This window comes from Dasypus novemcinctus, chromosome 2 (genome assembly GCF_030445035.2).
Source record: "Dasypus novemcinctus isolate mDasNov1 chromosome 2, mDasNov1.1.hap2, whole genome shotgun sequence".
Classification (NCBI taxonomy): Eukaryota; Metazoa; Chordata; class Mammalia; order Cingulata; family Dasypodidae; genus Dasypus; species Dasypus novemcinctus.
In genome coordinates this window covers 89,728,035-89,753,820 of record NC_080674.1, presented here as the reverse complement: position 1 = coordinate 89,753,820, position 25,786 = coordinate 89,728,035, and the positions used below count along the sequence as shown (strand labels likewise).

At 36.3% G+C, this 25,786-nt stretch overlaps 2 protein-coding genes across 3 annotated transcripts in view; one reads left to right on the top strand and one right to left on the bottom strand.

Moving 5' to 3' along the window:
* The first annotated feature begins 692 nt into the window (after positions 1–692).
* Positions 693–25,341, top strand: CCNH (cyclin H). Its single transcript, XM_004470613.3, has 9 exons — positions 693–956; positions 2,733–2,855; positions 4,890–4,963; positions 5,860–6,070; positions 11,791–11,954; positions 15,098–15,168; positions 17,857–17,968; positions 21,426–21,486; positions 22,021–25,341. The coding sequence occupies exons 1-9, from the start codon at positions 840–842 to the stop codon at positions 22,057–22,059; spliced, it is 972 nt and encodes a 323-aa protein (XP_004470670.1). The 5' UTR covers positions 693–839; the 3' UTR covers positions 22,060–25,341.
* RASA1 (RAS p21 protein activator 1) overlaps positions 24,659–25,786 on the bottom strand; it is a 105,496-nt gene continuing 104,368 nt past the window's right edge. For both annotated transcript variants that reach the window (XM_004470611.4, XM_058275695.2), the window contains exon 25: positions 24,659–25,786. In XM_004470611.4, the coding sequence (XP_004470668.1) occupies positions 25,703–25,786 (84 nt within the window). In that variant the 3' untranslated portion in view covers positions 24,659–25,702.

The window sequence follows — 25,786 nt, the reverse complement described above, 5'->3', positions numbered from 1 at the left end:
ATGGGAATCTCAAGAAAATTCTAGAACTACCATACATCTTGGTCTCAGAGATGGAAATATGATGAGCAGACTAGCTAGGTGTTAACAGAAGAGGAAGGAAAGAGAATAGATAAAATCGCATTAAGAGAATAGTAAGGATGGACAGACAGCCACAGCTTCTGGTTTCCAACCATGTTCCAGTCTCTCTGAGGCCAAGATGTATGGTAGTGCTCCAGGGACACAGGTTTCCATTATCTTCCTTAAATAGCCAGGTATACCTCCGATTTAGAACTTTGCATTGTTCCGTCTGCCCCATACACTTTCCCTAAAATGGCTAACTGGCCTCCCTTAAACTCTTTCAAATCTTTGCTCAAGGCTCATCGTCTCGGTGAGACCTCCTCTGGAGAGCCTATTTAAAAACTCACATCCTCCCAACCCATTTCCTCCCTTCAGATTATCCTCACAGGTAAACAGTTTCTGTCAGCCTCCCCCAAGACCTCAATGTACTTTCCTTTCGCACTTCCCTGCCTCTTTGCTTCTCCTTTAATTCGGGCCTGGAAGGAGAGGGGCTAGGGCCGCGGCTCCGACAGAGGAGGGCGCGGCTCCGTGGACTCCGCCCACTTTGCCTCCTAGTAGGCGGTCAGGCCAACCCGCGAGGTTGTTCTCCCAGGCCGCTCCGGAAACGCGGCTGCTGACGTTGGGCCGGGTTCCCCACGTGGTCGTGACGTCAGCGCGCCCGCGCCTGCAGTCCCGGTGTCTTTGGCTTCCGCGGGGTCCTGGTCGAGGCAGAGTTAGTGTTGCTGTTTTGGGGCTCTTTTCTCCAGCCCCCTACCCCTCCTAATCCTGTGTGGGGCACCAAGATGTACCACAACAGTAGCCAGAAGCGGCACTGGACTTTCGCCAGCGAGGAGCAGCTGGCACGACTGCGGGCTGACGCCAACCGCACATTTAAATGCAAAGCGGTGGCGAGCGGGAAGGTGAGGATCCCGGCGGCAGCCTTCTAAATCCGTAGCAGCCGAGCGCGTTCCCGGAGCTTGCTGCACATCCTCACTCCCTCCCGCTTTGTCCCAGCGACGCGGGATGAGTTTAGCTATTTAGTAAACAGGCGAGGTGTTTGGGGTATTGAGACGGACAACGCCAGCCCTGTAGTGTAGGGGCAGACGGAGAGTAACCAGTCTTTGTAACAAGACGAAGAGACTTTGAAGGATGCTAACGCAGTGTGGGCCCAGAACCACCCACTTGCCCTGCGGGGATGTCGGGGAGGGTTCCTTGGCGAAGTGGCGGCGGCGAAGATGGGGAGAGGGCCTTGCAGGCAGACGGAGCCTCTGATGCAGAGGTAGAAAGAAGTTGCAGGATGGGTCCGTGGGATGCTCTTGGTCTTGTGTGACTGAAGCCGAGTACCTGTGCGGGAATGGCAGGAGAATGTAGGCAGGGAACTTGTAAGTGGAAGTAAGGTGTTTGAATTTTAAGCTGAAGAGGTAGGGAAACGCCAAAATATTTTAAATGGGAAATTAACTTTATAATGCTTCTCTTCTAGAAAGAGCCCTCAGCCAGCAGGGTGGTGATAGGATTGGATAGGCAGAGTTGAGGCAGGGAGACAGGATACCTAAACCACCAGACAACCACCTCTTTAGCTTACAGTTTCTCACATGTTCCACTCTGCCTTCCAACACAAGCTTACCTTCAGTGCCTACGTGATGCCTCAGAAGTAATTAGTACTGTGCTACTTTACTTTTTTACCACTTTACTCATGTGTCTCACATCACTGATTTTTTGTGCTACACAAAGTATTGTACATTGTGCTTACTATTTGCCAGGCACTATTCTACGCATTTAACAAGTATTTAATCCTCACGACTACCCCATGAGGTAGATGTTGTTATCCTCATCCTACAGTTAGGGAAACTAAAGCACAGAAAGTTTAAATAACTTCTCCAGGCCACAATACTAGTAAGAGGAGGTAGAGCTCTAAACCATAGTGCTATGCTGTGTCTATAAAATCAGCACCTAATCGATGTTTGTAAAATCATAGTATTTTTTTAACCACTTCCTGTATTCTATGGAGAGGTTACAAACGTATGTAAAAGGTGATGTATTTTGTTTGTTTTCACTTTTTGCCAGGGTTTTTTTTTAAAAAATTTTTTTTTTATTGACTTTGTAATAATATTACATTAAAAATATATATGTGAGGTCCCATTCAACCCCATCCCCCCACCCCCCCCCTCTCCCCCCCCCAACAACACTCGTTCCCATCATCATGACACATCCATTGGATTTTGTAAGTACATCTTTGGGCACCTCTGCACCTCATATACATTGGTTCACATCATAGCCCATACTCTCCTCCATTCCATCCAGTGGGCCCTGTGAGGATTTACAATGTCCGGTGATTGCCTCTGAAGTACCATCCAGGGCAGCTCCATGTCCCAAAGACGCCTCCACCTCTCATCTCTTCCTGCCTTTCCCCATACCCTTCGTCCACTATGTCCACTTTTCCCATTCCAATGCCACCTCTTCTATGTGGACATTTTGCCAGGGGTTTTTAAGAGGTACTATTTTAAGGGTTAGAATTATCCACAAGACACTCGGTTTTTTAATTTAACTTTGTGAGCATATGCTCACACCCTAGCTTGATTGCTCGTTCCTTAATTAGGCAGCCAGCTGCTTTGTTGAGAAACTGAAAAAATGATGTGGTTTTAGTTCATTAAATGCCTTCAAAAAGCTAAACTTGTGTTGTGACTTTTTATCAAAAGGTTCTTCCAAATGATCTAGTCTTTCTTGAACCTCATGAAGAAATGGTACTCTGCAAATACTATGAGAAAAGATTATTGGAATTCTGTTCAGTGTTTAAGCCAACAATGCCAAAGTCTGTTGTGGTAAGTTATGGTAGTGAAATTTAATGGTCCTTTATCTGGCTTATAAAATCTGACCTTTCCTGATGCTCCCTTTTCTAAATTGCAACTCAATTCCCTAACCACTCTTTTCTCCAAAAATGCACCTTAGTTATATAAATATTTAATTTATGTATTTTTTTTGTGTATGTCACTTTACATATATTTTTCACTAAGGTCCTGAAATCATTAATTCCTATATTGTATCTTAAAAAGTTTCAAGTCTCATAAAAGAATTTTGATGTCTATTGAACAAGTCCTGACATCCTCATCTTATGGAGAAAGAAAATTAAACTACTTTTCCCTCCAGTTCACAACTTGAGAGCAATAGAACTGGGACTAGAACATAAATTAGTACTTTTACAACTCTATCATACCCAGCTCATGTTTGAAATAATGCATTCATTCATCAATTGTAATAATATGCCCTAGTTGATACTCATGTCGTAAGGGATTTTTTTTTGTTTTTGTTTTTGTTTTTTAACCTTGATGGGTAAAAGCTGGAAATTTATTTTTGGTTATAAAATTGTCTTACAGTTGTTTTATGTACTTGGATATTTGGACCCTGTTGTTGCTGTTTTGCTTTTTGCAGGGTGGGGGAGGCAATGATGAGAAACAGGTAATTAGAACATTTTCACTATATGGTTATATAAACACTGTGCCTATAATTGTTCTTATTGTGTTTGTTCTTGTTTGAACAGTTATTTATAGAAGAGCTGAGATCAAAAAAGCTGAGAGGAAACATAAAAAGGGGGTAAAAATAGTTTGCCCTAATATTATCTTGTTTTGTTGTAATGATTAAATATTGAGTATCTCTTTTAGGTGAAAGTGTTCAAGTTTTAAAGTTAATCAGAGTGAATAACTCATGACCCAGTAGGAATAATCCCCTAGGAACTAATCTCCACGTTTAGAGTTGAGAAAATTTTAAGAATACTAAGAATATGAAGCCTAAAAGTATTCACAGTATTTACTTTTTCTTAGTTTATCAGGCTTTCATTTGAGAAATCAAAGATGCAGGAAGAATTTTAGATTTACATGAATAGTTTCTATATCCTGGTTTGCTTCTATTCTCTTCTGATAAAAGAACTATAAAACAAGGTAGTAGATTTACGTGACTTTCCAGGTGAAGATATTTAATCCTTGATTGAATTTCTTTTTGGACTTTGTCTTTATATGACATGCTTATTTATGATTCATGAAAAACTTTGGGTTTTGTTTTAATTAAATGACAAAGGTAAACTTACAAAATCTTGAAATAGAAAGTTTCTTTGCATCATAAAATAGTTAAATGACTATGTCATTGGTTCTAGCTGAATGATGGAGTGATTAAAAGAACATGCACGTCTTAACTGAATCTGACACAGTCCTTTATTAGATATGTGAGCTTGAACAAGTCAGTTAACCTTTTTGATACTCTGTTTTCTTCTCTCAAAAGTAGAGATAAAAATACTTCACCAAACTGTTTTAAGAATTAAAATAGTATGATAGTTTTGTGTTGGTGCAGTGTCTGGCAGATAGGAAACATTCAGTAAATGTTAGGCATTGCTACTATTTGGTTTGGCAGCAGTGGTCATGGTTATAGCACAAACCTGGAGTAGATTTAGAGAAGGCTTATTATCCAACAGTGTTAGTCTGTCAGTATATGTATATTTGCAAGATTGCTTTGTTAAGCTGTGCACATTTGTATTTTACTTCTAAATATTTTCTCATTCAACACTGTTTTTAAGTTATTCTGAATTATGAAGTGTGTGTGTATTTTTTTTTAATAAGCCGACTGCCACAAGATGATTATCCTTGGGGTCTGGGGCATGGCATTCAAAGCGCAGAAATGGGTCTTTGGGCTATACAGGCATTTCTGTACTAATTCATCACAATTTATTTTGATTAAAGAAGAATTAACAAGTATTAGTATTTTTATGGGCATCCTTTGTAGAGAAACCTTTGCGTAACTAATTTATTTTTCATAAAATTTAACATGTATATACAAATAGTTTGTGATATGTTTTGTTTTAACTTTAGGGTACAGCGTGTATGTATTTCAAGCGTTTTTATCTTAATAACTCAGTAATGGAATACCACCCCCGAATAATAATGTGAGTATAAGATTGTCTAATGTAATACTAATTTTCATTTAAGAAGACCTTTCTGTTATTTGAGTGTGTCTGTGTGCATGTGAGAAAATATTGACTTTAATAAATGGGCAATATAGGCTTGTATTGTTTGTTTTCAGAACTGAAGAATTTCAGCTTGCCCCAATTCAAATTGTCCTTGTATTTTTGCTTTCTATTAAGCACTGTGCTAATCACTAAAGATAAAGATAGGATTCCTGTGGTTCTCATTAAAGAACTTGCTGTCAATCACATTCTCTGTTTATTTTCCCTTTTTTCATCCTATGTCCACTGATCTAGGCCATGTCCATGTTATTTGTAATCTTGATTTTTTTCTATAGTTTCTGTAGTTTTCTTACTAGTTTCTTGTTCTGAACTTCGCATAATGACCAGATAAATTTTGTTCTGTCCTGAAATAACAAGGCCCTCTGCATATGCCTTTGGAAACTTCCACTGATGGCCTTCTACAGTGTTCCTTTAAACTACTTTTCTGATTTTATCTTCCCACATTCATGTAGTACATAAAAGTGTGCACTCTCGTATTTTTTTCCTCTTCCATCTGCATCTCATGATACAAAGTACTCTTATTCTTCTTTAGTTATTTTGTTTTTCCAGAACTATGTGAAAATGCCATTAAGTCAAAAACACAGAATACTGACAATATATATAGTGTAATCTAATTTTATAGTTTCCTAATAGATAAAAAGTTTGAATAGGAACTATCTTAAAAGTTGTAGTAGTAATAGTCCCTTCAGTGCCTAGCACAGTCATTTGTGAATTTTGGGCAATTTTAGAAAACACTTTTAGAAATAAAATATTTAGCTATTTCTTAAAATACATGCATGTCCTTCCACCCCCCCACCTCCTTTATTTTCCTCTAGGCTCACTTGTGCTTTTCTGGCCTGCAAAGTCGATGAATTCAATGTCTCTAGTCCACAATTTGTTGGAAATCTTCGAGAGAGTCCTCTTGGACAGGAGAAGACACTAGAACAGATTTTGGAATATGAACTACTACTGATACAGCAACTTAATTTCCACCTTATTGTCCACAACCCTTACAGACCGTTTGAGGGCTTCCTCATTGATTTAAAGGTAAACTTGTTGATATAAGTTAACTAGTAGAGTATATCCCTTTGGTGGTCTTTAACCAGAAAAATTCAAAATTGTATTATAACTTGTAATCATCCCAGTCGTTAAAACATGGTTTAAATATGAGTCTAGTTTGGATCTCATGGGCAGTAGTTCTTAACTTAGTTGTGTGTCAAAAATCACCTGGAGAGCTTGTTAACATAGGTGATTGGTTGGGACATACAGAGTATCTCATTCATTAAGAATTTAGAGTAATGTTTTTAAAAACTTAAGATAACTCTTCTAACTCTGAAGTATATTGTAATGGATCTGGACCTGTTGAGTTAAAGAACCATAAAAAATTCTTAATTTAAAAGGTTGCTAAATGTCTTCCATTTTTAATGCTTTGTGAAGTTTATTCAGTATGTAGGCATCAAAAAGATGAGTAAATAAACATTGATGAAAGCTATTCAAGTTGTTTTGGCCCTAAAAGAGAACTTGAATAATCTGAGTAAAGTCAAACAGAAGTCAGAAATTGGTTCATTCAGCCCAGTTGTGCAGATCGATTTGAGTACCTTCTCTATGCCAGAAATAAGACGAGTGTAGTATTAACTTTTGTGTACTTTCCAATCTAATGGGGAAGACAATATTGACTATACTGAGTGTCCTAAATGTTACAGAGAGATACATTCAAGATAATTTGAGACATCAGACTGAGAGGAAAGGAAGACAATCCTGAGAAAGTGTCATTTAAGGTGAAATTTAGAGCAGGAGCAGGAATTGAGGTAGGGGAAGAGCATCCCAGGCAGAAACACCTACATGGTGAAATGCCCAGATTCAAGAAACTGTGGTGTGTTAAAGAACCCCAACAGTTTCCTGGACTTCAGAGAAATTTGAGATATTTAGTCGTCAGAATCAATAGAAGCTTGAGTATTAATTGCACATAGAGAGTGAGGACAGTGGAGGAATCCCCAGGTTTCTGGCCTGAGCAAATGGGTGGTGGTACACTTACCAATAACAGGAAACACTGGCAGAGGAGATACTTGTTGGTAGATGGCTTGATGAGTTTGGTTTGGGACATGATGAATTTGCATTGCCTGCAAGAACTCCTGGTGGGAAGCCATTTGTGTCTGGAGGTCAGAGAAGATGACTAGACTGGAAGTATAGATTTGAATGTTTTTTCCCCAGGAAAATTTGTAGAGTGGATTAGCTAGAAGAAATATTTGAAGGGTGGTTTCAGAAATAAAAGAATCTGGTAAATAGACTGAAGAGCATCAGAGAGGTATGACTGTTTAGAGAAACAAAGGAAAAAGAATACTTTTAGAAAGTGAGCATGTGCAACTCTCCACTTATGCTCAGAGTACAGGCAGAGTAAAAGTGGACTGAAAATATTTGCTAGATTTAGGGCCAAGAAGGTCATTTGTGAGCTTTGCAAAATTAGTCTCTTTGGAGTGATGGCGGAAGAAGTCACATTGGAGCTGGTTGGGGAATGAATGGAAGGTGAGAAAACTGGGATTAAAAAGTTTGTTTTTGAGGTGGTGAAAAGTAGATGGGAGAACTGATAGAAATAGAGTCAAGGAATAGTTGTGGAAGAGAATAATATGTATGTAAATGTTGGTGCAAGATAGCTATTAATGAGGAAAAATTTAAGATAAAGGAAAAAAAATATATAGCTCATGTTTCTCTCTGGAATAAGGTAGATAGGGCTGACATGGACATTAACACATGGGTAGAAGAATTGGGCTTAGAGCAGTGGTTCTTAGCAAGGGGTCTGTGAGCTTGAGTGGAAATTTAAAAAAAATATTTTTGTGGGGATGTGTTGGTGTGAGTGTGATATATTTATTACAGAATACACAATATAGTGTAGACTTAGTAATGGGTCTGTGGTTTTCACCTGACTGACGAAGGGGGTCCGTGGAACAAAGGTTAAGAACCCCTGCCTTAGAGGGAATGATAAACTCTTTGTTTTAACAAGAGGCAAAGAGGAAGCTATAAGCTAGTGGTTAGGCTTGGAGAATTACTGGTGGTTGGAAATAGTGCCTTTCTTTATTCAGTAAAAGCAGAGATCATTTTCTGAAAGTGATGGGAGTTCTGAGAATTACCAGAGACAGGTGAAAAATGTTTGACATAATCACTAAAAAAAGAGAGAACAAATTTACTATGGAAATGTCATTGCTAGGCAGTGGTGAGAGCCCTACTGAGATCAGTGACCATGAATTTATAGTAACAATACCGGGCCTCCTGATTGTATGGTATTCACTAGCAGGACATAGAAATCTGGGTATGGATGCAAATCAGAAGGCTGGTTGGAGTCAATCACTGTTGTAAGTTTTGCCAGAAATGGGTTGGCAATATATTTGGAATTTGGAGGGATCTCAAGACTGGAGGATGCTGTTGACTAGGAGCAAGTGGAGGGATAACGGACTGAGAAGTTCTTGAGGAGGAGTCTAAGAACACCTGTGAAGTAATTGAGCAAATGTGTTAGGAAAGGAGGCAGTTGTGGTCAGAGTAGTGTCTGAATTTGTCATATCAGAAGTTAAGCATTTTGAATTAATGACAAGGCCTGGGTATCATTGCACAATTGACTGGATATTTTGTTTCAGGGTGTATAAAAGATTTCTTATTGCTTCCAGATTTGAACGTGTTTTAGTTTCCAAGGCTGCTCAAAGCAAATACCATGAAATGGGTTGGCTTAAACAAATGGGAATTCATTAGCTTACAGTTCTGAGGCTGGGAAAATGTCCAAATCAAGGCATCATCAACTTGATACTTTCTTCCCAAAGACCTGTTGCCAGGAATCCTTGGTTCCTTTATCACATGGCAAGGCACACAATGGTGTCTGCTGTTCTCCCCTTCTCTTTGGGTTTCTTTATTTCAGCTTCTTGCTTTCTCTCTCTTTCTTTCTCTCTTTCTCTTTCTCTCTCTCTCTATTCATTCCATTCATGAAGGACTTTAGTAATAGGATTAAGTCCTTAATTGACGTATTGTCAGCAAAAGGTCTTACAATTGGTTTACACTCACAGGAATGGATTAACTTTAAGAACAGGTTTTTCTGGGGTATGTACAGTTTCAATCCATCACACTCCACCCCCCAAAAACATGTTTTTCCACATACAAAATATATTCATTCCATCACACCTTAAAAGCCTTAAGTCATTTCAGTAACAGTGCTAAGTACAGAGTCTCATCAGAATCATTTATGGGTGAAGTGTGGCTTGGAGCACAATTCCCCTCCATCTGTGGGCCTGTGAAAGCTAGAAAGCAAGTTATCTGCTTTCAGTTTACAATGGAGAGACAGGCACAGGATAAACATTCCCATTCCCATAGGGAGAAATTGGAAAGAAAACGAGAGTCCTTGGTCCCAAACAATTTCAAAACCTAGCGGGCATACTCTATTAGAGTTAAGTTCTGAGAGTCATCTATGGAACCATGTTTTGTCCCCTGCGCCTGAGGACATGGCAGCCCCACCCCTTCCCAGTGCTTGCCCAGTGGTCATGCTCTCCCTGAACACTGGCTTGAAGACTCTTCAAATATCATATGGCACCCAGACTCTTCAAATCCCCAGATCATGGGCTCTACCCTTGTCAAGATTATAATGGCAGCCTGACTCTCCCCAATCCCCCAAGTTCGTAGCCTGGGATGGGAGTACTCTTCCTGAACAACAGGGTGGAAGGCCCATCATCTCCAAGTGCTGGGACAGGCTCACTCTTTCCATGCACATGGTTGGGCCTGCTCACTTGTCCTGAGAAGGTGTCTTAAGTCCAGACCTCAACTTTCATGGTTCTGCCCTTGAAATGATTTTGCCTTCAGTCTTTCCATTTTCTGTCTCTTTTAGTCCAGGCTGACAGTGGTTCTACCCATACAGATCTTGCAAAAAAAAAAAAAACCTTGTCAGTTATGCATGTAGTACATGGGTCCAAACCATCAGACAGTAGGACTTCCCATAGATCCTTCCTGGATAATGGCATTTCCAGACCTCACTTGCACAGAAATTGCTAACTGGTTCCATGTTCAATTAAACCTTCACATGGAGCACTATTCTCTGGGCTTTCACTTTCTGGAAACTCAGAATTCTTTAGACTATCAATTTCTGGTATCTTTGTGCCCATGAGTTCAGTTTTCAGCTTATCCCTCTCCTGTCCCATTGTATTATAAATTTCAAAGGGAAACCAGGCTGTACTTTCCACATTTAGTATGGAAGTATTGTCAGCTAAATATTCAAGTTTATCACTCTCAAATTCTGTCTTCCATCCGACATCAGAACTCAATTTTGCCAAGTTTTCTGCCACTTTAAAACAAGGATCTCCTTTCCTCCAGTTTCCAGTAACACACCATTTTTTTCCTAAGCCCTCTTCAAAAGTACCTATAGCATCCATATTTCTACCAATGGTCTCTACAAAGTAATCTAGACCTTTTCTGTCAAGCACCTCACAATTTTTCTAGCCTCTATCCATCCAAAGCTGTTTTTACATTTTTGGCATTTATAATAGCAGTACCTCACTCTCCTTTTATCAAAATCTATTTGTTTCCAAGACTACTCAAAGCAAATACCATGAAGTAGGTTAATGTAAACAATGAGAATTTGTTAGCTTACAGTTTTGAGGCCAGGAAAATGTCAAAGTCAGGGCATCATCAATGTGATAATTTCTTCCCAGAGTACAGCCGCTGGTGATACTTGGCTCTTCTGTCACATAGAACGGCACATGGCAGCGTCTGCTGGTCTCTCCGTTTTCTTCTAGGCTTTGTTGATTTCAGCTTCTGTTGCTTCTCTCTCTCTCTCTGTCTCTGTCTCTGTATTCATTCTGTTTATAAAGGACTCCTATAAAGGATTAGGGCCATCCCGAATGAGTGTATCACACCTCAACTGAAGTAGCTTCATCAGAAGGTCCTATTTATAATGAGTTTACACCCAGATGAATGGATTAAATTTAAGAATATGTTTTTCTGGGATACATAGTTTCAAACCCCCAGACTGAATATATGAAATATATCTGAGGATTTATGACTTAAGGTTCATCTTAAAGGATATAAGCAATTGTTAGGATTGCCTATACCATAGCTTGGTATCTTCCATATTTCTTGGATGTATGCTAGAAATATTTTGTAGTATTTGGGAAGGTCTAGTATGTTCTTATGAAACTAAGATTCATTTAGATTTTATTTCTTCCCCGAAGAACTTTAAGTAGAAGGAATTTCAAATCAGCATGAGGTGGTGCTGTAGTTCCTAAATGTGGCCTTACATCTAACCACTTGGATTGCTTGGGAAGTTTTTTTCCTAGAAATACGTGTTTCTTCTTGGGTCTATTCCAGTCTCAAGTGAATCTCTAAGAGCTCCTCCCATCCCCCTCAAGTGGAAAAGGACAAAGAGAAGGGAAGTAGTTGAACATAGTGTCAACTACTATGCTGGGAATTTTATATATAGTATCTTAAAGTATATATTTCTTAACTCTGCGTCATATTAAAAAAAATTTGAAAGCCACTGAGTTACAGGATAATATCAGACACGATATATAGGCTGTTAAACCAGAATTTAATGACTACAACTTTGCCACATTCAAAAAGTGAATACAAAATAATCTTACATAGGAAGATTATTCCTTTTGCTGGGGTGTAGAAAAGGGAGTTTCTTTTATAAAAGCATTCCATATTAAGTACTTTCTATTTAATATAAGTAATAAATATTTGAACTGTTACTGCTCCATTAAACTCTTAGAAATAGTAACATTTGTACACTTTCTTTCTAGACTCGTTATCCCATGTTGGAGAACCCTGAGTTTTTGAGGAAAACAGCTGATGACTTTCTTAGTAGAGTTGCGCTGACGGATGCTTACCTTTTATATACACCTTCCCAAATTGCTCTGACCGCTATTATATCTAGTGCTTCCAGGGCTGGAATTACTATGGAAAGGTATTAATTTGTGTTTTAACTTAGATCAGACTACATGCACTCAGTTTACTTCTTCATGGAGTCTGAGTTTTTAATTAAGATCCATTAGTGACTATTGTCCTTCATATTTCTTGTAGCTGGAGGGTTGGTGAGTGTAACTAAGGGAAGAAATAAAATTGCCTTTTAAGGGAATCTATAAAAATTGAATAAAATCTCTTTGAGCCAAGAGGATACATTTATGACTAAAGTAGAAGTGAAAAAAAGTGATCCTCCAAGACGATATAACTATAAGTGTACAGCAAATTTGAAGGTTTTATGAACTAGTCAGCAAACTCGAGTGCAGCAAATATGTTTACCTTGTTTTATCATTATTCCCCTGCTGTAGGGCATAGTGTGCAGTACATGGGAATTCAGTAAAGATTTGTTGAATGAATAATGCTATACAGAATGTCCAGTGATATGTAACTGAATCATAAATAGTAGTAAATAGCAATAGCTGATACATAAATGCTCATTGAGCTCCAGACTGTGTTAAGTTCTTTACATGAATTAAATTCATTTGATTCTCACAATGTCTTATGCACAGATTAAATATTATTATACCATTATTATTATTTTATATTGGTTTATAGGAAGTTCCTACTAATGGTTAATGGTAGATCTGGGTTTCAAACCCATATCTGCCTGAGTAGAATCATACCCTCAACAATTAAGTCATACTCTCAGTAATTACTTCCCTTAACTCAAACACAGGCTAGAATGAAAATAGACTGTATTAAAAAATTTCTTCATTTAATTTCTCCTCATGACCTTCTAAGTTCTCTGATTTCATTCCTATAAAAAACTTAGGAAGAAAGATAATGAAACTTGAACTATTCTACAGGTTTATAATCCTTCATCCTTAATTTCAAAATCCATTGACATGGTGGCAGCAAACGTGAACATGTGTGATTTAGTCTTTATTCCACTTACTAGGATTATCTGTATGTTTCCTTGCATATTATTAAAATCCCTTATTATAGGATGCCTTAGATACCACTGGGATTATTTCACATTTCATAGTATATCTGTCATATTACCTTTCTAAAATATGAATAATTCTGAATGCCAAAACACATCTGGGTCCAAGATAAGTCATTGTGGACTTGTTTTTTAATTTACATATGCCTCTACAAACTGCAACTCATCAACAGTCAGTAAATATATATAGTTAATCTCAAAGTGATTTATACCTCCATTTATTTACTGAGCAACATTGGGTACCTCCTATGGACTGTGCAGTGTACTATAAGAATGTAAAAATGCACAAGATATAAATCCCTGCCCAATTTAGAAAAGATACCCATGTAAATAATTGCTGTATTGAGTTTAGGTGTGGAGCTTCCATTCTCTTAAGGGAAAAAAGCCCCATTTCCCAAAATTTAAAACTAAAAGTTTGGTTAATTTTTGAAGCATCTTATACAGATGTACAGTGATTTATCTAATGTAGCAAGATAATTCTTACGTAGATAAGAGGGTGATGAATAATCCTAAAGTCCAGATTAGAATTTTTTTTTCATCTTAGAAGTTTAGCTCTGATTTCTGATAGGTGAAATTGAAATTGTGGTTCCCTGAACTCACTGAATTAAGTAGGTTTTTGTAGCTTTCCAAGGTTAAATGTCCCTTGGCAGAATGCTTCAGATTATTTTTAATGGACAGCTGATTTACAGGCAAACTTTTGGGATACATAGCTGGAAATACGTTTTGTATTTATTGCTGATTTCAAAAAGGGAAACCTCATGTGCTGATATCACATTCTAGATGCTGCCTTAGATTATTGCTCCAGGGATGTTTTGTTGTTGCTAGCTCTGAGGTTTTCTCTCTTTCATTTTGGATTTCTCAACTGCTAGTTTGATCTTTTAGATAATATTACTTACCTATGGGTTTTAAAAAAATCAAAATATTAAACCTCTAAGATTATTAAATTTTCTGATTTAGGGGAGTGGATGTGACTTAAGCAGTTGAGTGCCTGCTTCCCACATCCAAGATCCTGGGTTCAGTTTTGGTACCTCATAACAAAAACAAGAAACAATGCAAATAAAAAAACCAATGCAGGGGAGCCAGTATGGCTCAGTGTTTAAATGCTGGCTTCTCACATACCAGGTCCTGGGTTCCATCCCTGGACCCTGGTAACTCAAAAAAAAAAAGTCTCTAAAAATTTTCACAAAGGTAGAGTGTCAGGTCAGCTAATTCCTAAAACTAAATGTATCACTGTTATGCTTAGGAGACAGAAAACAAAGGGAGAATAAAAAGAAGAAACAAAAGATGACAAAAGTTTAAGGAGTTACAGGGAAAAATGGGAAAGGAAAAAATTCTGTTATTGAGTGAATAACCATTTTGAGAATTGGTAGTCAAGGGAGTTAGTGATTTTCATGTCCAAAATTAACTCCCAAAATAAATGATAAAGATGTGAGGTAAAACTTACCAGAATTTTGTAATTTAAATTAAGAACAGAAGTTCTTAAAGCATTGTTTTGCTTCCTACCTTTCATAACTATCTCAAATGAGGGAAAAGTTAATACCTTTTTTTTTTTGCACTTATTTTTGAAAGACTACTTAATACTTAAGCCTTTAGAATCTGTTCATTTGGGCTTTTATAAATTATAGATCAAGTTCAGGGACATAAAACCTCAAAGGAACTAGAAGTTTAATTATAGAAATTAAATTTTCATATTACTATTGGTGATTCTGAGAAAAAGTTATATAAAATGGGCTTTATATCACATTTATGGAGAAGTATTAACACCTTTGAATTGGACTAGATGCAAATAAGATGTAACAGATTTGTAAAAGCATGGGAAGATATTCTCCAGGACTGGTTTGACTGTGGTAGTCCCAAGAAGAGCAGCTACACTTGCTATGGAATTGATATAAAGGGGAGAAAGAATCTTTACTAGTGCCAGTCTTTTAATCTAATGTAAATCGTAGTAAATCCTTAAGACTGTAGGAGTTGTAGATTATAGTTTTGCAGAGTTCAAGTATTGTTATTTAAGACATCTATGATAAATTAATTAAAAATTGCCTTTGATAAAATGTAGAGGAAAATAATTGATGTCATGTTTATTCAAGATGGTGTATGTTTTTCATAGATGTTTTTACTCTGGAACTTTTTTCCTTTTTTACCAGTTATTTATCAGAGAGCCTTATGCTGAAAGAGAATAGAACTTGCTTGTCACAGTTACTAGAGATAATGAAAAGTAAGTAAAATAGAATGCTTTACAAAATGTTGTTACAAAGCAACTTTTTACATAAATATCAGCTTGATACTTAATTTGAAATAATGTGGATTTTTAAGATATACTTTAATTGAATTATTGTATCTTGGAGTTGTGAATGATACATTGGTGGAGAACAAATAGAAGGCATGTGAAAGAAAGTGCTTCACTCATATAAAATTCATTAAGAATGAAAATATAATCAGACTCAGAAAAGATATAGAGATTCAAACCTAGGGTCCTTCTAAGTGTATCTGATAAGCTCTGAGAAGATCTAAGGATAATGTTTAAATTTGGATTTGTGGATACATTGGCTTTAACTAGTTAGTTACTCATTTTGTTAGTTTCTATCAAGAAAACTGGTTCTAAATTGGGGGTGATTTTGGTAATATGTGAAGATATTTTTGGATGTCACAAGTGTGAGGGTAGGGCTGCTACTAGCATCTAGTGAGTAGACGCAAGAAGAATGCTGCAAAATATCTTACAATGCATAGGATAGCCTTTATGGTAGGCTGAAAAATGTCCCGCCCCATATCCACATCCTAATCCTTAGAACCTGTAACTGTTACCTTATATGGCCCCCAAAAAGGGTTTTTGAAGGTGTGATTAAGATCTCGAGATGGAGAGATTATCCAGGTGGGCCCTATATGCAATTGTAAGGCTCCTTAAAAAGTGGTAGATGGAGGTTTGATGCACAGGAAATTACGTGAAGATGGATGGAGCAGAGATAGATTTGAAGATTGTAGTTTTGAAGACTGGATTGATGTGGCCACAAACCAAGGGATGCTGGCAGCTATTAGAAGCTGGAAGAGGAAAGGAACAGATTCTTTCTTAGAGCCTTCAGGGCAAGCCTGGCCCCTCTGACACCTTGATTTTTGGCCCAGAGAAACTGATTTTTGACTTCTGGGCTCCAGAACTGTGGGAAGAAATTTCTGTTGTTTTAAGCCATCAAGTTGATGATAGTTTTTTTTACAGCAGCCTCAGGAAATTCATATAGCCTCTCAAAACAAAGAGTTATTTAGTACAAAATGTCAATAGTGCTGAGGTTGAGAAAAACCTTGTCTTAAGATATAGTGCAACCTCCACTTAAAACTGACTGGCTGGATTGACCAGTTCTTTCCATTCTTTTTCTCTTGCCTGTGTCACACTGAATGCTTATAGCTAATTGCTACTCTTTAAGATGAGTTGTGAGGGAGCAGATATGGCTCAAGTGGTTAAACATCTGCCTCCCACATGGGAGGTCAGGTTTGGTTCCCAGTGCCTCCTGAAAAAACAAATGCAAGCAACAAGCAAACAGAAGAAAAAATCAACTCAGGGAAGCTGATGTGCCGCAGTGGTTGAGTGCCAGCATCCCACATATGAGGTCCCAGGTTCAATCCCTGGCTCTGGTACCTCAAAAAAAAAAAAAGAAAAAAAGAAAAAGAAATTCAAGTGTGTTTGTTCTGAAGCCTTTTTTAAAATCAATTAATTAAATTACACTTTTTAAAGCTAAATCACAAATTCAGATATTGAATAAGCCAATAAAATAAAAGGTCTTGATCTTGGATGATAGTAAATAGGTACCCATTTTTATGTCTTATGTTTTTAAGAGTTAAGATGCCTAAAGCCATTAAGGTATCAATTTTTGATTCTCTGCTTAAAGTGATCTTGAGGGCTCTTCAATTGAGTAACGGATTTGTGATTTAGAAATGATAAGACTGTAGGTGTTCAGTTGTACCACTAGAGGGTTCACTTTCAAAACTAATTGTGATTTGGCTTTAGATTGTAGGATTATAGATTATGCACTGTATCATTTTATACCTGACAGTTTTATTACTGATTTCTTCTCAGTACCTTAATTTTGCTCCACTTATTTTAATTTGAAATAAGAACATCTCTTGATAAAATACTCTGGGCTTTAACAATATTAAGGTATCTTATATTTTTTTTGGAAATGGATATTCTTCTAAAGGTATTGAGTCCCTAAGTATTAATTTTGTTGAAAATACTGGTATATTTGCATTATGAAATAAGTGATAGCATAGTTAACCATTTGGAGCACATTTATGGTTGATAAGCTCCGGATCTCTCCTGATTCCCCTAAAAACATTTTGAGATTTATATTCTTTGATTTACTATAGTTGAGTGAGTTAAACAGGTTCAGCTGGAGGATATTTCTATAATTAAAAAGTTACTCAGAGTAGTTTGCTTTTAACCTAAAGACATTTCTTGTATATTCTCGGTAATACTCCATTGTATAGGTTTTGCATTTTGTTAATGCAAAGGGTCATTAACACAATTTTACTAAGCATCCTTTGTTTATTACATATTCTGTAATGCTGATTTTCTTTGTAAACAAGAAGTACATTCTTGGCCCTTCTGTAGGACAATATGCTATGAATGTGTTTGGTGCTATGATTTGCTTAAAATTAATCTTAAGGACAGTAGAGAATGCTTATGTTTATGTTGTATATGATATGGCCTAAATGGACAGTAGTAATTACTCAAATTAGAAATATGGTGTTCATTGGATTTTAATGCAGAATGATACAAATCCTGATGAGAGTAACAACATTATTTCAAGAGTATTTGGTTTTTCCCATAACAAGATGGGGCAGTATTATTTGATTCTTATTATAAGACCAAGGCCTTTCATTACCTAGTTTAAAACTCTTTTTATTCTCTTTGCAGGCATGAGAAACTTGGTGAAAAAATATGAACCACCCAGATCTGAAGAAGTTGCTGTTCTGAAACAGAAGTTGGAGAGATGTCACTCTGCTGAGCTTGCACTTAATGTAATTACGTAAGTAAATGTTAATACTATCGCTCAAGAAATAATACTATTTTCTAGTATAGCTGGTCCTTAAAATGAATCATTTAATTGGTAAAATGTTGATCAGAGGGAAACTTACTTATCCATTAAATCAGATTTTATTATTGAATGGACGTTTCTTATGGGAGAAAACATAAGATAAATTGTTTGGCTTCCATAGTACTGTTCTGATCTTGCTATGACTAATGTGTTCTTTGGGTTGCAGACCCTGTCCTGTTTTTCCTTATGAGAGTCCATGAGCAGTCTTCTAAAGGAATCTTTAAACCTTTTCCTGTCCTTTAAATCTTTGGATTCTTCACAGATGTACTATCTGATCTGTGAAACAAGTATAATATTCCGGATTTGTTCCCATGAGCTAAAGTAGGGAGACTTGGTATATTTTCTTTCAGTGGTAAATTTTATTTTGACAACAGAACTAGTCAGAAAATGTGTGCTGTTTCATTTCTTTTTGCAGCTATTAGGAACCCCCTTAGTGTCTCATTGATTTGTAGGCTGAATGTAGAAATCATCATATTCGTGCACTTTATCCTTTGCAAATTGGAAGGGCCTGCTTAGGCCTAATCTTATAGTTTGAGCAATTGGGTATCTGAGCAGGTAATGGGAATAATGAAACTACCATAAGAAAAGTTATCTCTGTTTTATGAAGAATGCGTTCCAATTCTGAAGTTCTTTTGCCTTGTTAAATTTTAGTGGAAGTTAGTTGTGGTATCTTAGAGTTAAGGTTCATTTTAGATATTTTTTTATCTTTATAATTGGTGAGCATATTTTAGTAGATAGTGTATGAGAAGACAGAGAAGTTACTTGAAGGCCTTCAGATAAGGTACCCTGGATTCAAATTTATCTGTACACTTATAGTAGGGAAATATCCAGGAGCTTGTGAAGTGTGCAAAATACTGGGACTATTATGTCATGATTATACTATTATGTCATGATTATACAGCTGCTAAACAAGGTTTAGTCTAAAACCTGAAATTTACAGGTTTCACTTCTGGGTTTCAGTGGTAAGAGGAATGAAGAAGAGGTGTTACAAGGAAGCAAAGGAAGGTTCACTTTCATAAATAAAAGTATTTTAGTACTGATTAGGTTCTTTTTTATACTGATTTTGAAATGGCTTAGACCGGGAGTTGGTAAACTATGGGCCATAGGCCAAATCCAGCTCACCACCTATTTTTATAAATACAGTTGCCTCTGGCTATTTTCAAGCTATGGCAGCAGAGTTGGATAGTTTTGACAGAAACTGTCTGGCCTCCAAAGTAAAAACTATTTACTCTGGCCCTTTAAAGAAAAATTTTGCTAACCCTTGGATTAGACCATTGAACTATTCATCTTACCCTTCTAGCTAGATAATTAAATAAGCTATAATTTAAAACTCTTCAGAGTTTGTATCTCTATATTACTCTCTGCTTTACACTGCCAAGCAAATTGAGGAGTGATTCTCAACTGTGTGATGGACTGATTTTTAATTTGTTATATATACTGTGTAAAATGCAATAAAAAATGAGTTACTAGGGGAATAAAACTTTAAATTCTTTAAAAAAAAGTTATTAGAAAAATGAAGATACACAAATATAAGCTCAAATTTTATTAGTCAGCAGTCATAAAATTAATCTGTAAAATTGCTATATAAGTTTCTAAACATGTATTCAGTTTCTGTACTTAATTCATTGCCAACTGGAATGTTCATGAACCGAGACTTGTGCAGGGACTACACCATAAAGTAGCATTACTTTAGGAAAATACTGCTTTTTCTTGACTCTTTAAGTCTTTTGTCTTTATTTTTCATTACACAGTAACTTTTCATTATTATTGAAGTTAAAAATACTGATAAAGCCAAAGTTCCCTTGTACCCATATCCCAGTCAAAACCCCAGAAATAATTTCAGTTGGTGTTTCTCTTTGCCAACTTTCTCCGCATATATTAATGTATTTGTACGAAGTTTGTTTTCTCTTTACATGAGTACATGAATGTTTTCATACTTATACATGTTGTACAATAGTTAATGTCTGTAAGTTTTGCCAATGTGTGGGTGAAAACACAGTATCAAATTTGTTATTTTAATTTGCATTTCCCTGATTACTATGAAATTTTTTTTAAGATTTTTAATTTATTTCTCTTTCAATTTCCCCCCGCCCCCCATTGTCTGCTGTGTCCATTCACTATGTGTTCTTCTGCATCCACTTGCATTCTTGTCAATGGCACTGGCAATCTGCGTGTCTTTTTGTTGAATCATCTTGCTGCGTCAGCTCTGTGTGCAGTACCACTCCTGGGCAGGCCGCGCTTTTTTTTTCGCACAGGGCAGCTCTCCTTGAGTGGTGCACCCCTTGTGCGTGGGCTCCCCTTTGGGGGACACCCCTGCGTGGCACGGCACTCCTTGCACGCATCAGCGCTGCACACGGGCCAGCTCCACAAGGGTCCAGGAGGCCCCGGGTTTGAAGCCTGGGCCTCCTATGTCGTAGGCGGACGTTTAATCAGTTAAGGCAAATCTGCTTCCCATTATGATATCTTGATGTTTGTGTTTAACAATCATTTGTAATAGTTTTGTATTGCCTATTCATGACCTTTTACCAGTTTTCTGATAAGCTATTTTGTGAATTTATAGTCCTTTATAGATTCTATAACTTGATCTTTTTATATATGATGCAGCTATTTTTTAAATTGTTTTTGACATTTAAAAATTTTTTCTTGGCTTGATGCGTTTTATTTATAAGGAGGTTCTCAGCCACTGAGCTACACCTACTCCTGTTTTTGACTTTTTGATATAGAAAATTTGTTGTTTGCTTTATGCTTCACATCTGAACACCTTTATCCTATTTTAATGTTTTGTTTTGCCTTTTATTTAGCAGTTTAAACCACTCAGAATTGTTTGTGAATAATATAGAGTTCCCTAATATTATTTTGAAATAAATAACCTTGTTCCAATTAACCCATTTTTTAATATTTTATATTTGCCCTGTTATTTCCGTGGTACTCTTTTCATCATGGATTAAATTCCTGTATATACACATGGGTAATTTTAGGCCTATCTCCTCTTATTATTGGTGTGTTTAATTCTATGCTAATACCACATTTTTAAACTAACATAACTTTTATAGTCTTTTTGTAATAGCTGGAACAAGGTATCCCCCACCTTGTGTCCCTTCCCTGCCCCACCCCCAAGTCTTTGCTATTTTTTGCGTAATTTTTTCCAGGTCAGTATTCAATTTGACAAATTCCATGAAAAATCTTACTGGGATCTTATTAGAATTGCATTAAATTGACAGATTAAAGTAAAGAATATTATTTCTTTCTATCTATAAACTGGAGATTTATCCAAGTCTTGTCTTTCCATACATATATAAGTTTTCATATAGCCTTGCTAGTTTATTCCTAGAGATTTTATAGTTTCTGTTGCCAGTATTGGATTGCATATTGACTTGCTTAATTATAGGAAGAAGAGGAAAGGCTATGAAGATGATGATTATATCTCAAAGAAATCCAAACATGAGGAGGTATGTTTACTCCAAAGGTGAATTTTAAGTTACTTTATTTGCACTTTATGGTGTGCCCATATTGTTAGGATTTATTGTTCCAGAATACAAGCATATGGGTAAACTTGTAGGTTTTTTAAGCCTTCATTTTCTTATACCCTTAATTATGTGCATTGCCCATTGTTAGAAATTTTTTTCTCACTGCTTTCTTAGCCTGTTATGATGTAATGATACTTAATGATAGATCTTCTCTTATGTACATAAAAGGCTGCAGGGATGCTCACACATGGTGAATTTTTGTTCTGTCAACTGTCCAACAAGTCTCTCCGCTCCTTTTTAAATTGTACCTGTCAGAAGTAATCGGAGGGAGCAGGTCACTCTAAACTTGTTTCTGGTGGGCTCGTACTACAAATTTTCCTAGTTTATCTATCTTCTGTAATCAGCATTATAATAGAGAACAGTATTTTCCTAAAGTGAGGCAAAGAGGGAAAAAAAACACTGGTTATGCTTCAGTTATAAATGGTATTCTTACCATATTTTCTTTCTCCTTCTTAGGAAGAATGGACTGATGATGACCTGGTAGATTCTCTCTAACAGTTTGAAGTTGATTTGTCAATGCTAGCTAATCAACAGAAGCAGGAAGCATATACCTGGCATTTAACATCATAATGTGAAACATCAAACCATATTAAACTATTATGACATTTAAAAAATAGTCTTTCAGGGTGGTGTATGTGAAAATAAGATACCTTCAAAAGAGCTAAAATAACACATGGTTTGGATAATCTTGCTCTACCATGAGTATTATAAAATAAGTCTTTCTGTCATAGCCAGATTAAAGGTATAATTTATTTGCCTATATTGCCTAAAACAAAATGCAATAAGTAAATCCTTTTTGAAAGAAGGCACCACAGAAACCAAAATTTAGTAGTCAGCTTTGAATTGCTAAGCCATATTTATTACTCTATATCTTTATAGATGGCTTTCATGCCATTCTGATATACTTAGCTTTCTGTGTCACTATTGGACTCCAGAATGTAAATCACCTGTTGCATGGCACTGAAAGCTAATCATCCTGTGAACTGAGTATTTGTTTGCCTCACTTGGTCATCTTGAAAGCATTTCCAAATGTGTAACAATAAAAGAAATCAAATAGGCAGCTATTTTATCTAGTAGTTGTCTAGATAAAAATCTTAAATTCCTATTGGTCAATAGGTAGTAACAGATTATATGTTCAGTTCTGTAGTTAACTATAGACTTTAACCTAATGTGGATCACTTATAAATGAAGCCATATAGATAATTTACAAAAATGCCTAGGAACTCTAATACCTATCTTCAAGAAATTTAATTCAGGTTGAAATTGGTATAAAAATATAAGCACAGACAGTATGGTACCAAATTATGTACCTTCTTTACTGTTGACCTTGAACAAGTTCATAAATCTCTTTGTACTAGTTTTCCAAGCTGAAAATAGGGAAAATAATGCCTATTCCTTATAGAATTAAATCAAAATAGTACCAGCACATATAGAGTTAAGTGTTAAAAGAATGCTATTACTGCATTTGTTCAATTATTTAACAGTGATCTTATTACCAAGTTTCCAAAGTGGAACCGGATTGTGGAATTCTACGCGTTAAGCCGTATTTTTTTTGGAAAACTGAATTGAATCTGAGGAACTTAACTGGCCCAAATTTAAATAAATTCTGTGGCTCCATACACCTCTTCACTCCCAGTGCATCTCAAAACATGCTTTCTGTTAAGAGTGTAAATACCGGGGTAGGGTGGGTAGGAAGGGAAGAGAAATAAATCTTAAAAAAAAAAAAAAAAAACAGTAAATACCATTTTAATTTGATCTTTGTATTTCAGGGTAATATTTACTGTGGGATATAGTTCAAATAATGCTTTGCATTCTAGGCTTGAGTTTTTATTTTTCTTCCTCATATCTACTGGGGTGAGGGGAATGAAATTACATGAAGTAGGATTTTACAAAAGTGGAGTGAGAAAAGGTGAAGTTATAATCGGTCCAATGTAGTCCAGGTTGAGTAGCGTTGCTGCTAGGTGTAGACACAATTGCAGAATATCCACAATTTATCTCCTGTTCCCCTTCAGAGCACTTCATTTTGGCACCAGAGCAAGGTCCACTTTTATTATCTTTGAAAATTTTCCCATCCAGCCCCAGTAAAAAAATTAATGAGAGGTTTTATTGCAACGTTGTATGGCCTACAAAGGTAATTGACAACACTCTAGCTTAGGAAACGTAATTAAAATATAAAAAGGATAAATCTTTAAGTTTGTATTTTGTTGTAAAAGGCAGAAGTGGAAGAAGCATTTCAGGTGATCAGGACTGGATTTGAGCTGAGATTGTGTTAATAATATCTTGGTCTAGACTGAGGAAGAGCCAATAGGTAGTATGGCTGAAGAGAGAGGTACAATTAGGAGAGAACCATATTGCTTAACACTAGAATCTGGGACTTCTTACATGCTCTTGAAACATTTTAGGATATGTTACTAGTCCTTCCTTGTCCCTTCCAGTCTATCCCCTATCCCCTAACACCAGGGAAGGAAACCAACTTAGGATACTACTGTAGTAGTCCAGGAAGGATGGAAAAGAGGAAAAGGAAGTAATATGATATAGTAAGAAGGGAGAGAATAGATGACTTGAAATGACATGCAAATGTAGCAAACGATGTGTTGAATTTTAGTAATCGCCACTGAACTGTGACTGAAGCTACACCAGGGCCAGCTGTCTCCAACAGATAACTGCCATCAGCTTAAAACTCTAGTAAGCAAAAATCTTTTAAACTCTTGATGACTTTGTTTTCTCCTATAGTTTACATATCACTGGAACAGAATAAAGCATTGGTCTTGCAATCTAGGCCTTCAGAAAAGTTTTCTTTACTGTGACAAACTTTTTTCCTATTTTCTCCCTAGATTCCTGTCTCAGTTGCCCACTTTGATTACTAATGATATTCTCCCTTATATTTTTTTCTATGTCTAGTTTCCCCTATACAATTAGGAGAATGAAGGAATTGTGTAACATATGCATATATGTCTATACACTGAATATGTATGTGGAATTCTTTATTAACGAAAATCTCAAGTTTCATCTCCCTGCCTTGCTCTAGTGCTAAAGTCTGATCTGCCCCTAAAGAATGAAGAGGATAACAAGACTAGCTATACATAGACAGGAGTAATCAATTATGCAAGATATCCCTTGCTTTTATTTTAACTTAACCCTTGTGAACAGTTCACAAAAACACACATACAGAAGCAAATAAAACTATACAGTCAAACTAAATATCCAGCAGATAACAACAAAGTAGTCTGAAGTTCAAAGATGGATAAAGTGTTAAGTGGTTGATGAAATTGTTTACATAATCAAAAGGGGAGTACAAAAATCAACTTGGAATTAATGAACAAAAGCATTCTAGGGTGTTTTTTCTTCTTCCTTCCATTAAAAGAAATAGTAATCTATGAAATAGATGAATGTGTGTACATGTAATGATCAGTAGGATGACCAATAGTATTTATTTAATTCAAATTATTTACTATTGTAAACATTTAACAAAAGCATTATGAGCTCTAAATACAGTCTTGGACAATTTCAACAAAATAACTGGTATGTTTAAAAATAAAGCTGATGAACAATAGATCCATTCTATATATTTCAACAATTCCAGCAAGAGAAATAACACAATATTTTTAAAAAGTATACAACGAAGATTGTTCTATTGTAATGGCAAACTCTGGAAACTGTAAAAACAAAGTCATGGAACAGTCAAACGGTCATATTCTTTATCAGGAAGAAGTTACAGTAAGACCAGTCTGCAATCCAGTCATAGCAATTGTCAATAAAGAATGCTTTTTCTTGTCAGTTGATTTCATAGTTCTTTTTCCAAGACACAGAAACACTTTGGCAACTGAATATATTGAAAATATATTTTCCAAGTTCAAGATATAGTCATAGCATTTTGTTTTGTGAAAGGTGATCTGTACACCAAGGCTCAGAGGTTGGTAAAGATTAGTTCCATGTGGAAAAAGTGCAAATATCCTGCACAGATAGCTTACAAAGCTGCTGGCAATTTATTCACCAGCAGAATCTTGGGTTTTTGTTTGCATAGTTCACACATCACTGGGAATGTGGAAAGGTGTGCTATTTTTTGGCAAGAGCATAGGAAAACATAGTGATGTGAATTACCATATTGGGCAAGCTGAATCCATTGAGGTGAAGGCTGCTACCTGACATCATTGGTTTTTGTGTACTGGTTTTGTTTTTGTTGAAGCAGTTCTGTTATAGCCAGAAGCTTTTTCAGTACATG